Source organism: Ammospiza nelsoni, chromosome 5, assembly GCF_027579445.1.
Source record: "Ammospiza nelsoni isolate bAmmNel1 chromosome 5, bAmmNel1.pri, whole genome shotgun sequence".
NCBI lineage: Eukaryota > Metazoa > Chordata > Aves > Passeriformes > Passerellidae > Ammospiza > Ammospiza nelsoni.
This window is the reverse complement of record NC_080637.1, coordinates 11,094,744-11,113,961: the sequence shown is the minus strand read 5'-3', so window position 1 is coordinate 11,113,961 and position 19,218 is coordinate 11,094,744. Positions and strand designations below refer to the sequence as shown.

Here is a 19,218-nt window from a genome sequence, read left to right as displayed (position 1 = left end):
TCTGTACTTCTGAACCTATTTCTACATGTTTTATGCTTCTAAACTGCCTGTTGAAAAAAAAAATCCAAGAGGCTGGGACAGGAAGATACCAAACTTTTGCATCTGTTTTTTTCACAGAATTAGTTCAAAGGCAGAAAATAAAATCTGATACTTAATTGCAATTTGGCTAATATTCTTCTTGTCATTTTGTTGATTATAAGATGATGAAAGGGCCCGCGACTCATCTTCATTTGAAAGAGAAATAAGATGGAGTTGATGAGGGAGTCCCATAACACCTTATTTATATCTGAAAAGGTTGTCTATGCATTCCCCTATGCCTTAGAAGTAACTGAAATCCATGAATACTTTGGATGCTTCTTTAAATATCATGAAGAACCATCCAAATAATCAATAATCATCCCTGAGGCATTCTGAGCCTCATGAGAAAATAAAAGCCATCTTAGAAAACTCAACTCTTTACTGAGTTTGAAACTAAAAAGAAACTGTGAAGAAATCAGAGCTATGTCAGTAATTGGTGCAAAGTTCTCCATGCACTTATGTTAATTTACTTGGGTTTTTCTCTCAGCTACCAGTACCTCACTTCTTATTGCTACTCCTGAGCTTTAATTTTTTCCCTTACTGTATTTCTGAACTGTGAAACTCTCCTCAGAGTACTGGAGATATTCAGAAGTGTTTCAACACAGTATTTTTCCAGCTGGAAAATGATTTGATCAATAAAAAGCACTTGATGGAAATTTGTTTATTTTGATGAGGGCCATTCTTACGTCTAGGATGGAATTTCTGGTCAAAACCACAGACACAAAATAGCCAGTAGCTTAGGGAGAGATTTACCTCACCTGACTCCTACTCTCTTAAAGTCAGGCATTTATTCTTAGGTTTCCTCTGTAGTCAGTAATTCAGACTGAACACCCTGCTTTTAGATGGCTAACATTACCAAAATGAATCATATTCTGAGATGGAATCTCTCTGGGGATATGTGAGTCATGTGTCCAAGCCACCTGATGAGCTGCAGTGTTAGAATTTGGGTTTTCACCTCCCGGGGCATCCCCGTAACCACAGGCAGGAGTGCCTGTTCTACCCTCACTGCTAAAGGCTGCTCCATATTGTGCACACAATAAACTATTCACTGGGCATACCAGGAAACAATGAGAGAGAGGACTTCAGCCTAGTCACAGGCTTTAGAGTCATCTTCTGGCTCAATCAGGAGTTAATTATTTATACAAAGTAGAACAGCTCTGGTAGGAACTCTTCAAAAGAAATTACTCTGGCATCAGTGCCCTCCAGGAAGAAGAACCAGAACTCAGATCAGATATGGGTTGTTTCTCTCATCTGACATCCTTGTTGATTTATTTTTCTGGGCTCATACTTATCCTAAGGGTTTTGTTTTGGCTCTCATTAGAAATTATGCTCTATGTTAATGCTCTAGGATTGCTCACAAAGTTCAATTCTTATTATCTGGCTTGCTCTATCCTCTCCGGCATATTCATCCACATTCCAGAAAATGTATGGAACTATCGGTTAAGATTAGCAATAAATGCCTAAAAAAGAACTGCATTCATCATTAGCAAGATTATTCTACTTGGTAGTGCTCTGCCAGACCTCAGTTCCTTTCAAGAGGGATTTTGTTTCACAAACAGTTCAACTTAAACTTTCCTTAAACACACAGCTCAATTAGAAGTCTTTCTCTGATACTTTCAACCCTTCCATTATTGAGCTGGAGTCATAAGACTTTTGTCTGTGACTTATTGCAAAAGTGTCTGCGCTATGATTCACACCAGCATGACCCTAAAAACTTACATTATATCATTGTTCCGAGCAAAGCTTTAACAAACATGTTTAATCAATTAATTCTTTTGCTAAACCACTGACAAGCAAAAGATGATATTGAAGAAACCCATAAGCTCTCCCTTTCCAGCAGGGATTGAATAGGCATCCTTCACAGCTCATTCAAGAACTTGTCTACACAACTTGTCACACCTGATTATCAGAATTCTTTAATTTACAGTATATTCTCCAATATGCTGTAGGTACAAAAACTGCTTCTGTAAACTCTGAAAAATGGAAACTACCCTCAAACATCACTGAGTTTAGTAGCAAGCTGCCAATTATGTATTTCTTTTTCCATAAGTAAGTTTTGCTTGTGGAGAAATAAGAAACCACTGGTATTTAGTGAAGGCCAGCCAAACACTGCTGAGTTGATCATGGCCAAAAGAACGTATTGCTTCATTTAATCCTACTGAAGCTACACTGAAGCCTTTCCATTGTTTATCCAGTATCCTGCAACATGATGAACTTTCACTTCTACCCAGAGGTTTAGTGTGAATATCTCTTTAGGCAACTGCAAAGTAGGACTTTCCATGTCATATAAAAAGGCACCCCTGTCTAGCCCAGCATCCCAGAAGTTACAAAAAAAGTACATTCCAGAGAAAAGAAGATCAAGCCCCACAGACTGCAAACTTGGCTAAACATTTTAACTCTTTGAGCACAAATTCTCAGCAGTGAAAAATCCCCATGTCCCGATTTGGTATAAGTGAAAAATAAAGTTTGTGGCACACATTGAAAAGTGGAATTTTTTTTGGCAGTGAAATAAAAGCAAAGCCAAAGAAATTTCATCTTAGAAAATATGACTTAGGGATACTCTGTTGTGGCTGAATCATGAGGAAACACAAAAGCCAGTGATCCAAAATTGAGCAACGGTCATCTAAAGGAATCTCTATGAGCTATGATCTAAGAATTTATCTTCCAATTCAGAGCTCATCGGCACATCTGGAAAGTGTACATAATTTCTGTCACCATGTTAAATCCATATCTGATTTTTTTTCTCCTTTCTGTTGTCTTGCCCAATTTCTTTAGGCCGATCTGGAATACCTCAGAAGCCTCCATGAGGTGAACCAAAAAAAACATGGCAGTGGTTGAGGAAAGACATACAAACAAAACACTCTGAAGCAGCAAGAAACTGAAATGTGACTAATCACAAGAGGGTGAAACTTCCTGTTTAAATGGGTCTTTTTTCTAAAGCCTCAGTGCACTCTTGAGAGAGAGAGAGAGAGAGAGAGAGAGAGAGAGAGAGAGAGAGAGAGAGAGAGAGAGAGAAGAAAGAAAGAAAGAAAGAAAGAAAGAAAGAAAGAAAGAAAGAAAGAAAGAAAGAAAGAAAGAAAGAAAGAAAGAAAGAAAGAAAGAAAGAAAGAAAGAAAGAAAGAAAGAAAGAAAGAAAGAAAGAAAGAAAGAAAGAAAGAAAGAAAGAAAGAGAACAAGATTTTGCAGCATAACGATAAATCAGACTGAAATAGTGATATGGTTAAAGGTTCCCATGGGGACTGGCAAAATTAAAATAAAATTTAATTTCCTGTGATGAATGGAAAAGCACCAAAGTGTTAATCTAAAAAAATATAACTGTATTGTTGAGAAATAATTTATGATTCTCTGCATATTTATTTTGTTCTGATACTTGAGAAACTCTAAGACTTCATAGGAGTCAACACACACCCACACAACCATACTTCATTTAGCAAATATGGATTCAGAGATCATTCTAGAGAAAGTCCATACATTCTTCATTAAAGTTTGAAGTATCAGATGTTACATTTTTGCTACATATCAATTAAGAATAGTTTAAAAAGGTAAGTAAATAAAGAAAGGAAAAAGTGCATTAACAGCAATTTGTATACATCATGAAATGAAAAGTAAGAAGAAACAACAGTTTTGTTTAAATATTTCATGAGATACTTTTAAACAACTTGGAAACAGGGCTAGCTATAATTTTGTACAGAATTTAGCATTCTAACAAGGAAGATGATGGTGAACTGCATAGCAAGAAAATGCTTTTATTTCTAGGTCTCTCTTCTAAGATTCAGAACCTGGCATGGTATGACTTAGTCAAGTGACAAGTCCCAGAAACCTTATTCTCTATATCTCCTACTACATCTGCTAAGCATCTGAGTAGAGGTGCAAGATTGTAGAAAACTAAAGAAAATTCATAGAGACACAAGACAGACGTACAGATATTTGGATCCAGGCTGTGGAACACACTAATAATGCTGTCTTTACATGCTTCTTTATTTAGCTACATTTTGCACAAATGTACCCACAAAATGGAAATGTGCATGCAAACAAGGCAACTATCACCTAATGAAGCAGAAAGAGAAAGAACAACTAACACTTTACATGACTTTTAATTCTTTCTAGAAGTCTTACAGACACGATGTGATTTGCAGTTGGATTTGCAGGCAACTAAAAAGCAAATAAAATAGTCCTGAGTTGTAACTGTCACAGTCACATACAGACTTTTCTCCTGGAGTAAATAATATTTATTTATGCATTAAACAAGGACAAGCAATTGGCAAGACTGAATAAACATCTTTGTACTTACGGTGCCAGGTCGTGGGTATGGAATTCTGCCCTGATATGGAATGAGCTGGTGGTTTGGGCCCTCCTTGTGTGCAAATGGTCCATTGAACACAGTCTGGATGTCAGACAGATGATACACACACACAGCTGAGCCTTTGAATATGGAGCTGGAAGACAAGAGAAAGTTAGCATTGCAATCTACCAAGTTTTTTACAGCTTTTCCAGAATTTTTTGTGGTCCAATGATGAAAGATACCTCTAACATAATATTGTATACAATTTATTGCTTTTATATGGATTTAAAACATTTTAAACCAACTAATCTAGCTGCCCAAGGTGCACCACTACTTCTTAAGACTTAGCACCGTTCTGAACAGTGAACTGAAAAAAGAGAGAGGCAGGCACTACCCTACTGGTGCAAAAGGAAGATTTCCTAATGCTAAATATAGAAGAAATATAATCTGGCTCCACTTAAATCAATGGCAAAAATATTGCTGACTTCAGTGAGGCAGGAGTTTTATAAACTTTGTACTGCCAAGCTCAGCACAAGTTTCCATATTAACCACAAGATCTCCATGAGCCTCTTAAAATATATGGCTAAAATATTAATCAAAACATCCAGAGCAATTACAATTGTTTGGATTATTATAATCCGTTTCCAGCTTGTTTTGCAAAATATGCGGACAAGATTTGGCTGTAAAGGAATTACTCCTATACAGTCCTCAAATCCACACACAAAACTGGTCTTATGAAGACCCAAGGTTGAAGCTTCCTGAGGGGAACCCATGTATTCAGCTAAGGAAAAAGTGGGCATGTTCTTCCCACTGCAGATTCAGCCATGGGTCCAGGTAGCACAAGCCCTGAATGGTCTCCATTACCCTGTGATGATGAAGGGCACTAGGGGAAAATTTTCCAGATTGATACTAAGGCTGACTATAGTGATTAAACTCTCTCATTTTCCCTCTTGCTGCATGCAAGCTTTGTGGTATTTATTTTTAAAACATGGAAACTCCAGACAAGTCTAAAATCTGCCTAGTGTTAGCTATAGGATGAAGATAATCCAAGTAACTGTTTTCAACTGAAGAAGAAAAAACACTCCAGAAAAAAGCCTGAAAACATCATACAAAGTGTCTAAACAATAGAAGTGAAATCCACATTGCTCTCAGCTATATATGGATTAGCAAAATGAACCTTTTAGATGGATTATGGTATTTGTGTAAATTTTACTAGGTATTAATAGATTTTGAGAAATGCATTTAGTCTTTCCAGATGTTTTATGTTAGATTTACAGCATATTATGACACTAAAATAATTTAGCTCAGTATTAATCTATTTCCTTCTGTATGATTTGGATAAAATACCAGTAGTTATTACTTCCTGTGATGTTTCTCTCTTGCTACTGTTATGAGTTGGAAGTCTACAGAGATGAAGATACAGGAACTATTAGGGAGTAAAAATCCTTATGGTTTCTGTATTTATTATATTCAACCTATAGTTGAACAAAAATAAAGCAAGAATAGACCAATGCATGTGTAAAAACTTCAGTAGAGAGAGAAAATAGCTTGAGAGCCAGGAAAAAGTGAAAGTTTCTTTTTTTTCTCTTTTTTGTCGCCTCATATATTCCTGTGATTCAAATCTTTCTCCATTGACAAATACCAGAATTAGGTAGAAGTATTTCCAGTTCAGTCATGTTTCACCCACAACCTAATGATAAGTGTGGTTTTTCTACTAAACATAAACTCATCCTTTTCTCTTTTTGTGATGTAGAAATTACAGATAGCACCTAAGTTTACAACTTATGTAATGTTTTTTTCCCAATCAAGTATCATAGAATCATATTCTCCTATCATATTTACATATTGGAATAAGTACACTCCTATATCCCAGTGAAAAAAGACTTGGAGAAAAAAAATTTGAAAGGATGTTTTACTAAAAATTGCCATTAAAGGAATTATTAATAATACATTACATAATTTTCTAATTTGATAAAATAATTTAAATTAAAAAAAACCCCAGAAGACTTCTTTGAACGTAAGACGTAACAGCTAAATAATAAAGGGTAACATATCAGAAATCAGGGGATAGTAACCAATTTTACTCTTTGTTAACACTATGCAGTGAGGGCAAGAGGAAAAATAAGAAAAATAAAGGTAGAGGTGGAAGAATCTGTCAGTCTATCTTTGTGGAGAGTTTCAGCACAGTAAGCCATATCTAGGTGCTTTCACCACTCTTGAGAGCTCAGTAAATGCTTTCTAAACCAGACAGTAAATGAATACAACTGACTGGAAACAGGGAGCTGCAAGGAGGTGACCAGATGCCACACAAGCTTGTCCTTTTGTATCCAACTAAAGCCAATGTGTTTATTTGCCATCTCTTTGATCATCAGCCAGCTAAGAGGCTGGAAATGATTTGTATGAATTCATGTCAGATATCCCGGTTTGATCCTTCAGGGTGCTGGATGTTTTTCAGGAGGTGTTAAGTGCTCTGAGCTGCCACATGGGCTCACTGCAGTGAAGTCATTTCAGCTTTCCACTGCTGAGCAGTGACAAGTGGCCCTCCACGGAAATGCTTTCCCAGTGGCAGCTGACAGCATGTCAGGAAGCAGTTTGCTCCAAGAAGCACAGCTCTGACATAGATACCAACAGCAATGATGCTGAGACACCTGCATGCAAACCACAGCCATGGCAGACACACAGAATTGCCCAGCACAACCTCACCCACAAAATACCAGTTTCAGCTTTCATACAGAAAATTCAGCAGTTCGGGTAATTTTTTTTCAGATCTCCATGTTTACCTTGATGTTGTAAAAATCCCATACACGAGCGTTGTTCTGGGGTTATCTGTCTCTAGGAGAAACACATCCTCTGTAAGAAAGAGAAGGAAAAACATTTTGAATAGTAAGAAAAACCTTATTTTCCAGTTTAATTGATGATTTTATTCCTTCTAAACTCAACTGTAGTTTCATCTCAGACTTGAATGGGAAAAAGGAGGCTTAACCACATGAACAGATCATAGATGCATAAATCTAGCATTTAAACATTCAGAAACAAATCTGGAAATTACCTCCATGCCCTCTAGCCTTATGAAGACAGAAGGCAAACATTTTCAAATACATTCAGGATCTATGTCACACATTTTTCTCAGCTGTATCTTGTTTCAGCAGGTTGTTAAGCAGTAGGAAAACATTAAAGTTGCAGTAGGTTAAAGACAAAGAGTTCCCATAGATGGATGTAATCAAAAACAGGGAAATTAGGTGTTTTATCGTCCAGAACACACTGGAGTGCCCTCACTAGGGCATTTTCAACATGATATGAATGTCAGACAGCTTTGCAGTAAAGACTGTGAGAGATGTAAAACTCCTGCATCCTGTTGTGTTGGGATTTATTGACTGCACTGTGCAAAGCTGTACCTACTCACTGAAATGAATTTATCCACTATTACCTCTGATCTGCTGATTTTTTTTTACACTTCAGTGAAAACTACTTTATTCTCTGACAGTTTCTCCTTACAAATGTTTTTAATCACTATAATCATGCTACCTCTTAAACTTAATTTACAACTCAACAAAGACTGAACTGTGTGAGCTTTTTATCACAGAATATGTTCTTTAGCTTTCCATTAATTCACGCGGCTCTTTCATTTAACCCGCTGAATTTTTTAAATATTCTTTTCAATGTGTCAAAAGCAAAAGACTCCACCATGCAGAACTGGAAGTGTCATACTCTCCTGAATTATACATGAACACAGAAGCATGTGTTTGCTCTCTCCCCATTTTCTGAATTTCCAGCTGTGACTGTATTCTTCCTCTTTGCTAGGGAATTGTGCTGGGAGCCCATGCTGAGAGCATTGTCTCCTATTCACTATGGCCCTATGTATTGTCATACAAGACCCTAAAAGCAGTTATCCTACTGTTTTGTTGAAGAGGAGGGGGTTGGTAAATCACAGTTCTGAAAGATGAGCTGCTGTGGCAGTGCTGAGGCACTGCAAACCTCAGAAAATCAGTCCTCCAAGCACCTGCACATTCCGAGCTAGAGCAAGTTAGGATATGCTCCTAGGCCCAGTCAGGTCTCACTGAAACCTTGAACTAAAGCAAATACACCAAATAGTTGTAAATATATAAACTCAGAAAGACTCCAAACCTCATTTGCTATGGTGGGAATCAGGAATAATAATCAAGAAAAGAGAGAGAATACAATGGAGAGAAGATCGGAACCAGATGCAGACCTAGTGCAGGGCACATTAGCTGCTTGTAATATTTATATTTACAGTAATGCACATACCAAATCTTCAAATACATTACTTTAGAACTATAATTTTGTGCATTTCAGCTACAGAAAACACAGAATTTGAAACTTTCTGGTAATGTTGTTTGGCATGTAGGTATCAAGCTATGCATCTATTAATTCCTTCATGAAAAGAAACCTCTTGTGATTGCTGTATGCATTGAATATTTACAGTAATTCATATGTTGAAACAAAAATTTGTATGACTAAATGATTCCTGAAAAATAATATTTATGGATAGTGCTATTGCTGCTGCCACTAATAGGATTAGCATTATTCTTAAATTACCAAACTGAGGACTCTACCCTGTGATCAAAAAATATAAAAAATGCATTATGAAAAAGCTGAATGTTAAACAGTGCTATAAGACACAGTTTCAAAGGGATGTAAAAAACCCTCTTTTGTAATCCAAGCTAGTAGCAAAATGGTAAGAGAATCACTTAGATGTTTCCTTCCAAGAATTAATTCTTTACATACATCATTGTTTTACACAGTCAAGATTAATTACCTTAATTACCTTATAATTACACAGAGAGACTTATGAAGAATTTCTTGTTTCTGCTGTCATAAAACTGCAAAGGAAATTTTGTGCTATGATTTCACTGTTAACAACCTGACTAAGAAACTGAATGAAAATCAGTCATTAAATACGACAAGGCACAGCATTTAGATGAAATTTTAAGGAATGTTTTTTGTGATACCTAATTCATCAAAGTATGTTTCGGTTCCATCTTCATCCATCACTGAGCACACAAGTCTTGCTTTCAAGAATGTTGTCCACTTGTTCACGAGACTGCGCTGACCACCTGTGTCATTCTGGAAATGAACATTATTTTCAGTAAATTGGAAATAAAACACAGCTAACATTTTACTGGGCTTTCCCACATTTTTCTCAGGTTAATTCACTATCTAGATAATTATCTGGTAAATTTAATAGTAAAAACAGATAGGACTAAGCCAAATCCCCTCATCTAAGCATTCTATATGCAGAACAAACCAAGAACTAGTTTTCTGAGTGGTCCTTCTCTGCTGAGCTAGCAGGGTTGGAGAGCTGGGCAGTAGATTTTTGTGCATCAGCAGTCTATGCTGTTATGACTGGAAGTGACTGTGGAGCTCTGCATCACTCACTGACACCCAGGAAAAAGTCCATGCTATCTCTGAAAGGTCTCATGGTTCTATGCAGGGATGTTTCCTCTAATTCTGACAGCACCTGACCTGGTAGGCCACACTAGCACATGAGGTGGATGCTCTAAACAGTATTCAGAAATGATGGCTAGTGTGGGTCAAGCAAGTTATGAACTGTTGTGAGTCCTGCTGGCTTGGTCCAGAGATGGCCTGGTCACAGCTCACTCACGGATCTTTGCAATTTTCCATGGCTCAGGGTGGGAACTGTAGCTGCCAACCAGGTGATGTAGCCCTGAGGTGATAGATCCTGACCAACTGTGCTGGTGAATGACTTACACAAGAGCAGTGTCCTCCAAACTGCACAACATGATGCCACCCAAGGAAAGAGAAAAACCAAAATGTAGAAGCTACTGAAATGGGCTTTCAATAAAGTGCTGGAAATGTTTCACTGATGCTGTTGGAGGTGGTAATCCAACATTTTGGGTGACTCATAAAGAATCTTTTCACTGGGTAATATATTTTGCCAGCCTTAAAGGGTAATATATTTTGCCATTCTTAATACATGAATATGATGATATTGTATGTATACAAGTATATAAATATGACTGGCTCAGATTTCTTTTAATTTGCCTTGGGATTCTGCCACTGGCTTCAGTGTAAGTCTAAAAAGGCTTAGGCTTTTCAAAAATCATTTGGGCTTCATCGTAACAGTAGAAAACCTAATATAGCAGTAATTGTGTGAAATGTCTTCTTGCAAAACACCCAAAAAGGCCTTTAGGTGCTTTAACTAAAATACAGAGAATGGAGATTATAAAAGAGATCATATTCCTCAGCATATTGCCAGAGAAGGACAAACACCTTCACATCCAGGTAAAACAATATCACAAAGCATCAAATTCTAAAGAAAAGCCAAATTAAAGACAGGGAATGTATAAACACTCACAATTAACTTCCTGAAGCATTCCAATAGAAGGAATGAATAGGCTAGCAGCAATTGTGCATTGATAATTTTTCTCTCATTAAAAAAAAAAAATTATTTCACTAGAGATATTAATAGCTGCTTCAATCATTTTTCATCTACAGTTGATTAGAGATACAAAAAAAAAAAAAAAAAAGAAATAGAGACAATGAGGAGTGCTGTGAAAAAAAATTAATTATTGCCCAGGAATAGCCATAACTCCTGGATTTGAATTTCCTGTGCACATTTTTAAAATTAGGCTCACACATGCATCAATGCAAGCAAGCAGAAAGATGTTGTAAAAATGAAAACAGCATTTTAAAGTTAAATCCACCAGTTTAAAAGCTTGATATTTCTGATGTGCTTTAATTATTTTGAGTGTGTATGTGTGAAAGCCTTCACTGTCTAAAGTTCATTTTTATTAAGAAAACAATGTGTCTTATTTGTGCTAAGGACAGCAAGTTTGCAAACTCAACACTGGTAACTATTCTGACTCAGTCAGAGAAATACACAAATCCCTGAACCTCTACATTTCCATATTCTTACACATATAGTTAGATATATATAACCTGTTCAGATCCCAGCTGTGAGCTCAGTAACAGCTCTTCTTAAGTATGAATGGTGACACAGAAACAGGAAATTTTGTCAAATCAAAGGCTTTTCAAACATTTAGTCTTTTGGATTATCATGTCACACTAGCAGCTTATCCCAGAAACCTGGTAAACAAAATAATTCTTACTGGGCACACTCTTGCAATCATTGAATGAATTTGCTTTGTGCTGCCGCTGTTGTCTGTGAGTCTTTCTTTGAAGAAGAAGTAGATTTTGGCATCATTGGGGTCAGTGCCATCTGGGATAACATGAGCATCCACAAAAATAGGCTCTGAAATGAAAAAGTTTACCGAAAGGATGAAACCAAAAGATGTATCAGTATAAGCAACGAATGATTTGACATTTACTGACTGCTTCAAGAAGTGCTGAATATACTAAATATCAACAATGGTGGCTCCATGCTGATAGCCATATGTGCTTGCATCCTCAAACTTTATTTTACAGCAAATTTTTAGAGGAGCAGTCCAGAAACAATGGTAATAGGTTAATGCAGAGACCCAAAGACTCTGAGGAAGAAGGAAGAATCGAGGAAGAAGGAAGAATGTGTTATCTGGTGCACCTAGGGAAAGGCTCATTGAGACAAAACATAAAAGTAAGCTGGAAGAGCTTAGCAATATAGCAAATAAAGTTCACAAATAAGAGAGGAAAACAATTTGTGTAACCCAGAAAAGGAAAGGAGGGTAGGCAAATGCTTGAGAAGTATTTGAATTTGTATCAGAGGCTGGTAAACATAATCAAATGTATCAAAGGAGAATTAGGGAGAGAACAAAATAATTTATAACCTTAACAGTACACATATAATGGACAGTGCAGGAGCCCTCAGAATACCTCCTCTGACTGAAGGAAGAAGTGGCCCTTCTCCCTGCATGAAGGCTGTGTCCTTTCAATGATCATGCAAGATTGCTTGTTCAGTTAAAGTGCAGTACAAAGTTTGGAACAATCTGATACAAAGGTTGAATGTCTGACATCAAACTTATTTTGGACTGCAGCATTTTTCTGTTCACATAAGTCTATTCTCAATTAATATAACAAATCTCATGACTCTGGCTCTAAAAGAACATGGAGATAAATTGTACTTTCAACTACCTGTTTTGACCAGGCAGATTTTCCAGACATTAGGCATTTTTAAGTTTTCTTTTTTCTCTAATTCATTATAGGATGCACACGTTAGGGTTCACAGGTCAGTGTAAGAATGTGTAACAAACAAGCAGACGTAGTTTCCTTTTCATAGTGAAATGACTTTGTGAATGAAATCTTGTGATTTCATTGTAGTCACAGCCAGACAGGAGTGATAAGTCACCATAAAAAATATCAAGACAAAACAACAGTAACTTTACTTCAACATACCTGAAGGCATTTTAAATCTGTAACTGCTGTGTTAGCTGTTTTATAACCTTTCACACCTACCTCTGCTCAGAGGGGTGACTATTATTTTAATTGAAATTAGTTTCATTGGAAGGAGTCTTCTTACCAGTAAAGACAGGGAGAATTTTCACAGTGATATCAGTGAATCAGAGTTATTTGATTTCACTCAGAAAAGAGTTTTTCTACTGTGTTTAGATATCCAATTCCTCACCACTGAAATAAGTGACAATGATCCACATTGACTGATAGTGGGACACTCTTCTGCACACGTTTTGACTGCAAGTGGTGATGAATCTTCTGTGCAGAGATGGATCACCTTGAATTAACTGAAGCTGGTGGCTTAGAATCAAACACTGATTTAAGGCAGTATCTGATTCATTAGAGGTGAAGACACTTTTCTAGAAATCAGACTGCCCTCAATTGCCATTGGAAAGGTTTTCATACACTTGCCCTCAAAGAGCTTGGTTCAGCCTTAATGCAAAAAAGGCCCTCAGGCAGGGTAGCTTAGGAGCTTGGTTCATGCAGGGATCCCTCTACATCTGTGCATTGTCTACAGTTTGTATTTACACACATTTTGTCATGGTTCTTCTTCATAAATTAAGTTCAGTGACAAGCTCTTTAAAAGATAAGGTCTTTGTTTTAAGCAAAGGAAAGCAGAATCTCTGTGACACCCATTAAAACTCTGGTAAATTAAAGGCATCTCACCACTCAGCCACTTGGAGTTGTGCTGGTCTGTCCTCACTGCATTCCTCCTGGTCAGACTGCGAAAAATGGCTGCATCTGTCCCCATGAAATCAATATACATTCCTGAAAAAAGCTCTTCATCTGCAAAGAATTGAAATGGAGGGAGAAGTGTTATGGTTTTTGGAGAAAAAAAAAGTTTATTTTAAATTCATCAACTCTTTATTTACACAGGAGTCTGTACAGATAAATAGTGGGTCATGGGAATGACGTTTTCTCTGATTTACAAAGACTCAAGCTAGAATGAATGAGAGTAATTGGATTTTTCTTAGAGACTTTATGGAACTGTACCATTAAATGCCACAGCAGAACTGCATACATGGGAAACCATTCTTGATAGAAAGTTTAGTTGCCCTATTTGCACTGCTAAGGACCACTGGAGAATAAGGCTAGTGATATCAAAAAGTATCACATTCAATATATTAAGTATGCACTTCAAAGAATTTTTATTTTTTTTTTTGTTACGAACGTAGTTGAAGTGACTGGGTTGAATTTATTGCTGCTGCAAACTGGCACAACATCTATTACAGTCAGTGGATCAGTGCCAATTTTTACCAGCAGCATTGTTATGGCTGCCCCAGGCAGCCTCAAGCTGCCTTCAGTACTGCAGAAGCCAGACAATCACATCACTGAACTGTACTCAGAGTAATGTGGAGCAACAGTTGTCCCTGTTGTGTACTTGGTTCTAAGTATAGGGTCATTATGCTTGAGCAGAAGGAGACATGAAACTCCTACATTAACTATGAGCTTTTGCTCCCTGTGCAGGGCTTAAAACTCAGCCCATCAGTCAGGATCTCTATCTGTGTTTGTGTCAGTCTGTGTGCATGCACAAACATATGTATATATAATCACAATTATAATTGCATATACTATCATTTTCTACTCTGTGGATAACCAAGCAATTTCCACTGACTAATGACAATGAAACCCCAGAGTAGAAAACAGTAGCTAAAATAAACTCTAACTCTCAGAGTAGGAGTGGTGTCTGAACACATTCCATTACAGCTGGGTCCCTTGATTGATGTTTTTGTCTGTGCTCCTGGACTACTCAGAGAGTGTGGTCAAGCTGGCAAGAGTCACAGGCTCAGAAATACTTGAGACTATTTTCATACTCTGTGTGTGTGTGTGTGTGTGTGTGTGTGTGTGTGTGTGTGTGTGTGTGTGTTCATAATCAGCATGGAAGACTATTGAGAAGCTCATGAGAGGATCAAAACTCTGGAGACTTTGCTTTTCTGCTGCTAAGTGGAGCCTGAACTGAACCCTGGCAGGGCATCCAGCAGCCACTCTTCTGCTCTCACCTCTCCCCATGATGACAAGATTCCTACACAGGGGATTTAAGCAATGCATTTGCTGTATGTTGATGAAGCATTTACTTCTGGAGCAGGTATTGACAGAATGATGTTAGATCTGGGCAAATTTGTAAGTGATTTTGTATATTTGCCTCCTTGCCTCAATCCATCAGAACTTTATTCTTATTATGAAACAAACTGGCTGAAAGAGATCAGGTTTATGGTTCTCACTAAATGTTATGTACAGTCCTGTGCATATACACATACATACACACTTCAGAACAGTACTACACTATGTAATTTTAATCCTATTAAATATCAACAGTATTACTTATGTCTTAAGCATTCCTGATGTCTGTTTGCTAATCACGTGTCAGGGGAGATCCATCAGTTCCACTTCCTTCTGGTAAAATCCTTAAATTCCACACAGTATTTGGTCTGCACAGCACAATGAATTCACTTCACTGTGTTACTGGGGGGAATTACTGAATGGATGAGGTATGGCTGCTTTTATAAATATCTCATAGTACTGGTGGGGAGAAAGATATACATCCTGCACACTTGTATTGCCAAGCTGCTTTAAAGCACTTTTTTCATTGCTTTGATGCAAATGCATCTCTGTACAGTGGCAAACTGTACAAAGTTCCAATTTATTTTTATAGCACCACTTTCTTCTGAAGGGTGAATCAGATTTCCTGCTGTATTCTAGGCAGGTGATGCCCAAAACGGTCAAGAAATTGCATCTATATTTAAAAAGGGTTCTTTTGTTGTGGAAGAGTTAGTTGGTCTGGTGGTATTTACTATGTTCTGAAGCAATGGGAGGGAATTCCTCCTGCAGAAAGCTCAAAGGTGACTCCAGTGCATTGGCTCAGTGCCCTCATTACAACATGGGCTGAGACAGAAAATGTTCATGTTTCTGGCATGGATACTGAGGCCAAATTCACTAGAGCTTAAGGCTTTTGAAGTGACTGGACTTTGCAACACAAAGTATAAAACTCAATCTAGGGACTCTTTTTAAAAGGAATTTGACCTTGGTGGAATAATTTAAGCTTTGTTGATGAACTATGCCATGAAAGATAAGTCAAACTGGAGGGAAGGTCTCCTTAGTCACATAACAGAGATCAAGGAAGATAACGAAAAGTCTATTAAGATGAACAAAGCTGCCATAGACCTACTGTAGAAAAAAATCAGCTCATTATACAAACAATAATTCAGAAACAATGTTCTTTAATGTTCTCATATAAAATCCAGAAGGAACAAGGAAAGAAAACAGTCACTTCACTTAATAATGCCAGAATGGCAATGAGTAGCAGTGGACTCATCTATCACTGACTTTGAACAAACATTTTCTTTACACAGTGAGTGTCTGTAAACACTGTCCCTAGATCACTGTTGAGATAAAGCTGTAAGTGCAGCCAAGGTTCAGAGAGATGTCTAGGTAGCAATCACCTGTTCTCTACAGGTGTTCAGTTCACATCTCTGTGAATAGATATACTTATCCTTTGTACTAAATAGATATCCAGGAATCAAAAAAAAAAAAAAACAAAAAAACCAAAAGCAATTTATATTTTGAACAGGCCATGTAGGTGTATCACACTTTCCTTAAGATCTACAAGACTTTAATGGAAATATCTCACACAATACATAATTGATGTAATTGATTTCAGAGGAAGCTGAATGGCAGAAACATGACACATTATTCCCTGGTAAACCTTGGTGAAATACAGAGTACCTGTGTGCAATAAGTTTTATTTACAAAGAAAGTCTCAAAAATCTGTGCAATTGCTGTTCCCTCCGTAGCCATAAATACAGCAAGGAGCAGACACATAATGAAAAATCAGGGCTTTGGCACTAGAAGTGTGTGAACACAGAGCAAATGTGAAAGGTCAGGTTACACTGAGTATATATTACCAGCTCTTCCTGGTTCAAGAAAACAAAAAGTATCTTTTACAGATGACCTAGGCTGCAGAAAGTGTACTCCCTCTTTGAATTTTCTCATAGGTGTGCAACCAGCACAGCATATTGTTTCACTTTCTGGCCTTTCAGACGAAAGAAAATGGCAAAATTTGGGTTGGGTAAAAAGCCAATTGAAGAATGAAAAGCTTTACAATAGTTGGTCGGCTCTACAGCAATGATGACAACAAAAATGAAGCATCTGAAGTCTTCAGTCTTTCTTTCCCTGGCTACTCTGAGATTTTAAAAGTAATTAAATAAGACACAAATGCTGTCTAGGATGAACAAGGTCAGAAACCATTCAAATATAAATGCTAGACAGGGTAATGCAAAGCTGAAACTATTCCTGGGAAAAAATGTGTAATCTGGAAAAGGGACAACCTTTTGTTTCCTGTGTCTCTCTCCCCCTTTCAATAACTTATTCCTGCATTTCATTTGTCCACCCACCTTAAGCTTCACACAGGCTTTGAAACACGGATGGAGCCACCCCTCGTGCCCATCAGCCAGACAAAAGGCTCTGCTCCTGGGGGCTGAACTGTGTGCCCAGCTCCCCTGGGGCATTCCATCAACTCACCCTCCACACGACCCCATGGGTTCAGACCCCAGCAGCCTGGGCTGTCTTTACTTACTGATCATAACAGACACCGTGTTCACATTAGGGTTGAAAGAGCAGCGTCCCTTTCCTGATTCACACTTGGAGTCAATCTTGAAGACTTGTTCCTGCAAAGCAGATTTGTGTGTCACTTCTCATGTCAGAAACCATTAGATCTAAGCTGGTTTTTATGCCTGGCTGTTCACAGCATTAGCAATGCTCTATTAACAGTGCTCTACTGGGCACTTCCACTGTACTATTGGTAGTTTAACTCTTCTATTCAGAATTCCATCATCTTGTTAGATAACACTGACACATGGCTATTATCAAGACTCTTGTTATAAATTCAAGACACTGAATCAAAAAAAGTTCCCTCTGTTTCTGTTAAGGATAGGTTGACTGATCTCTGCAATAATATCTGTGGAGATTGCTTCTGTGGTTTTGAAGTTATTTATCATTTATTTTCTGAATATATTGGTGTACTTATAACTGTATAGGACATTGTAATAAAGCTACTAGAACAATAGCACATCTAAAATAAAAATCTCTTATGACAACTGTTATTAGATAATAGCACAAATCATTTGGTCCTTACTGAGTTAACAGACGTCCAAGAATCCCCCAAATGATACTTATTTTCCTTAATACCATCTCTTGGATTATGTGTAGAGCTCCAAATCCACAGTGATAGATGATTTATCTATATCTCTTACCATAGCCTGAAATATCCTATTTTTTTTTTTAAGAAATCATGGTACAGGGATTTTTTTGATATGTTATGTGCTTTATGAACATTTAGCAAAGTAGAAGCAATTTGGACTACCTCTTAAAACACAAACAATCTGAATACCTTTAGAAAATCTGCCCATTTTGGTGCAACTCTTCACTTCTTGGTTCCCAGCAATACCAGCACAGTGTGCTCAGCAAGAAATTACTCAGGCCCAAGCTCATTCCTTAAAAACTGCAGTCAGTAATGGCAGATATAAGCTGACCCAACACACACTGACTCCCCCACTGCATACCAAATAGCTCATTCTTAAGCCCCTACAACAAACTTCCAATCTTCGATAAAAGGCCAAAAGACACAATTGCAAGGAAAAAACCCCAACAACAACAAATAACCAAACTTAAACATTTCAAAAGAAAAATGTAGCTGACAAAAATTCCAAAGGCTTCTGTGAGGTAGATGCCAACAATTAGTTATTTGAGAAGGGCCAACAACTCGTGATATTCGCTTTAACAGTTAATGTAGATCACAGGGGAGTGGGGATGCCACACAAGTCCCTGAGCAGCCATTTGGCACCAGCAAACTGAAGATTACACCAAGTTCAAGTGCACAGCTGCAGCAGGAAGTTTTCATATACTTGTTCCCTCTCTTTCCCCCCTCTTCTGTTTTGCCTAATTTAATCTCAGAGATTTTATCTATTTTTTCAGTAATAAGCTCTCTAAACATTGTTAAAGTATAAGTATGAAGTTTCTAATGTGATCTTGGGTGGTTTCTTTGTTGTTTTTTTTCACTTCTAGATTATATGCAGCTTGATTCTAATCCATGTTTACTATATTAAACCACTATTTACCAATTCAAAATGCCCATTACTCCTCTACTAAACTAGCTCCAGGATTACACTTGATTTTCATATATATTAAACTACTATTTAGTCTATAATTATTTCACTTAGGGATTATACTTCCTTCTGTTTGCATTTACTTTGACATTAGAATATATTTGGGTAACTAAGGGAGTAATTATCGAAGACCAAAGTATTAAGTGTGCCAAAGAAGAAAATTAATTGTTTTATAACCTCTGTTTCAGGGAAAAGGGCAAAATTTTGCCTCATCAATGAAACCCCCATTTTTTGTGAGCTTATGTGGGATCCTGGAGACAGAAGAGCCAAACAGGCCCAGATTGTTGGATATGACTCTGTCAGGCTTTGTAGCTTCTAGAGAAAAACAGA

The 19,218-nt window shown here is 37.4% G+C and overlaps 1 protein-coding gene across 3 annotated transcripts in view; it reads right to left on the bottom strand.

Annotated features, from left to right (window-relative positions):
• The window catches only part of SEMA3C (semaphorin 3C), a 117,533-nt gene that overhangs the window by 26,152 nt on the left and 72,163 nt on the right, over positions 1-19,218 (bottom strand). For all 3 annotated transcript variants that reach the window (XM_059471482.1, XM_059471483.1, XM_059471484.1), the window contains 6 exons: positions 17,301-17,391; positions 13,394-13,513; positions 11,452-11,594; positions 9,331-9,445; positions 7,141-7,210; positions 4,370-4,514 (listed from right to left, as the gene is read on the bottom strand). In XM_059471482.1, coding sequence (XP_059327465.1) covers positions 4,370-4,514; positions 7,141-7,210; positions 9,331-9,445; positions 11,452-11,594; positions 13,394-13,513; positions 17,301-17,391 — 684 coding nt within the window. The remainder of the gene's footprint in view (positions 1-4,369; positions 4,515-7,140; positions 7,211-9,330; positions 9,446-11,451; positions 11,595-13,393; positions 13,514-17,300; positions 17,392-19,218) is intronic.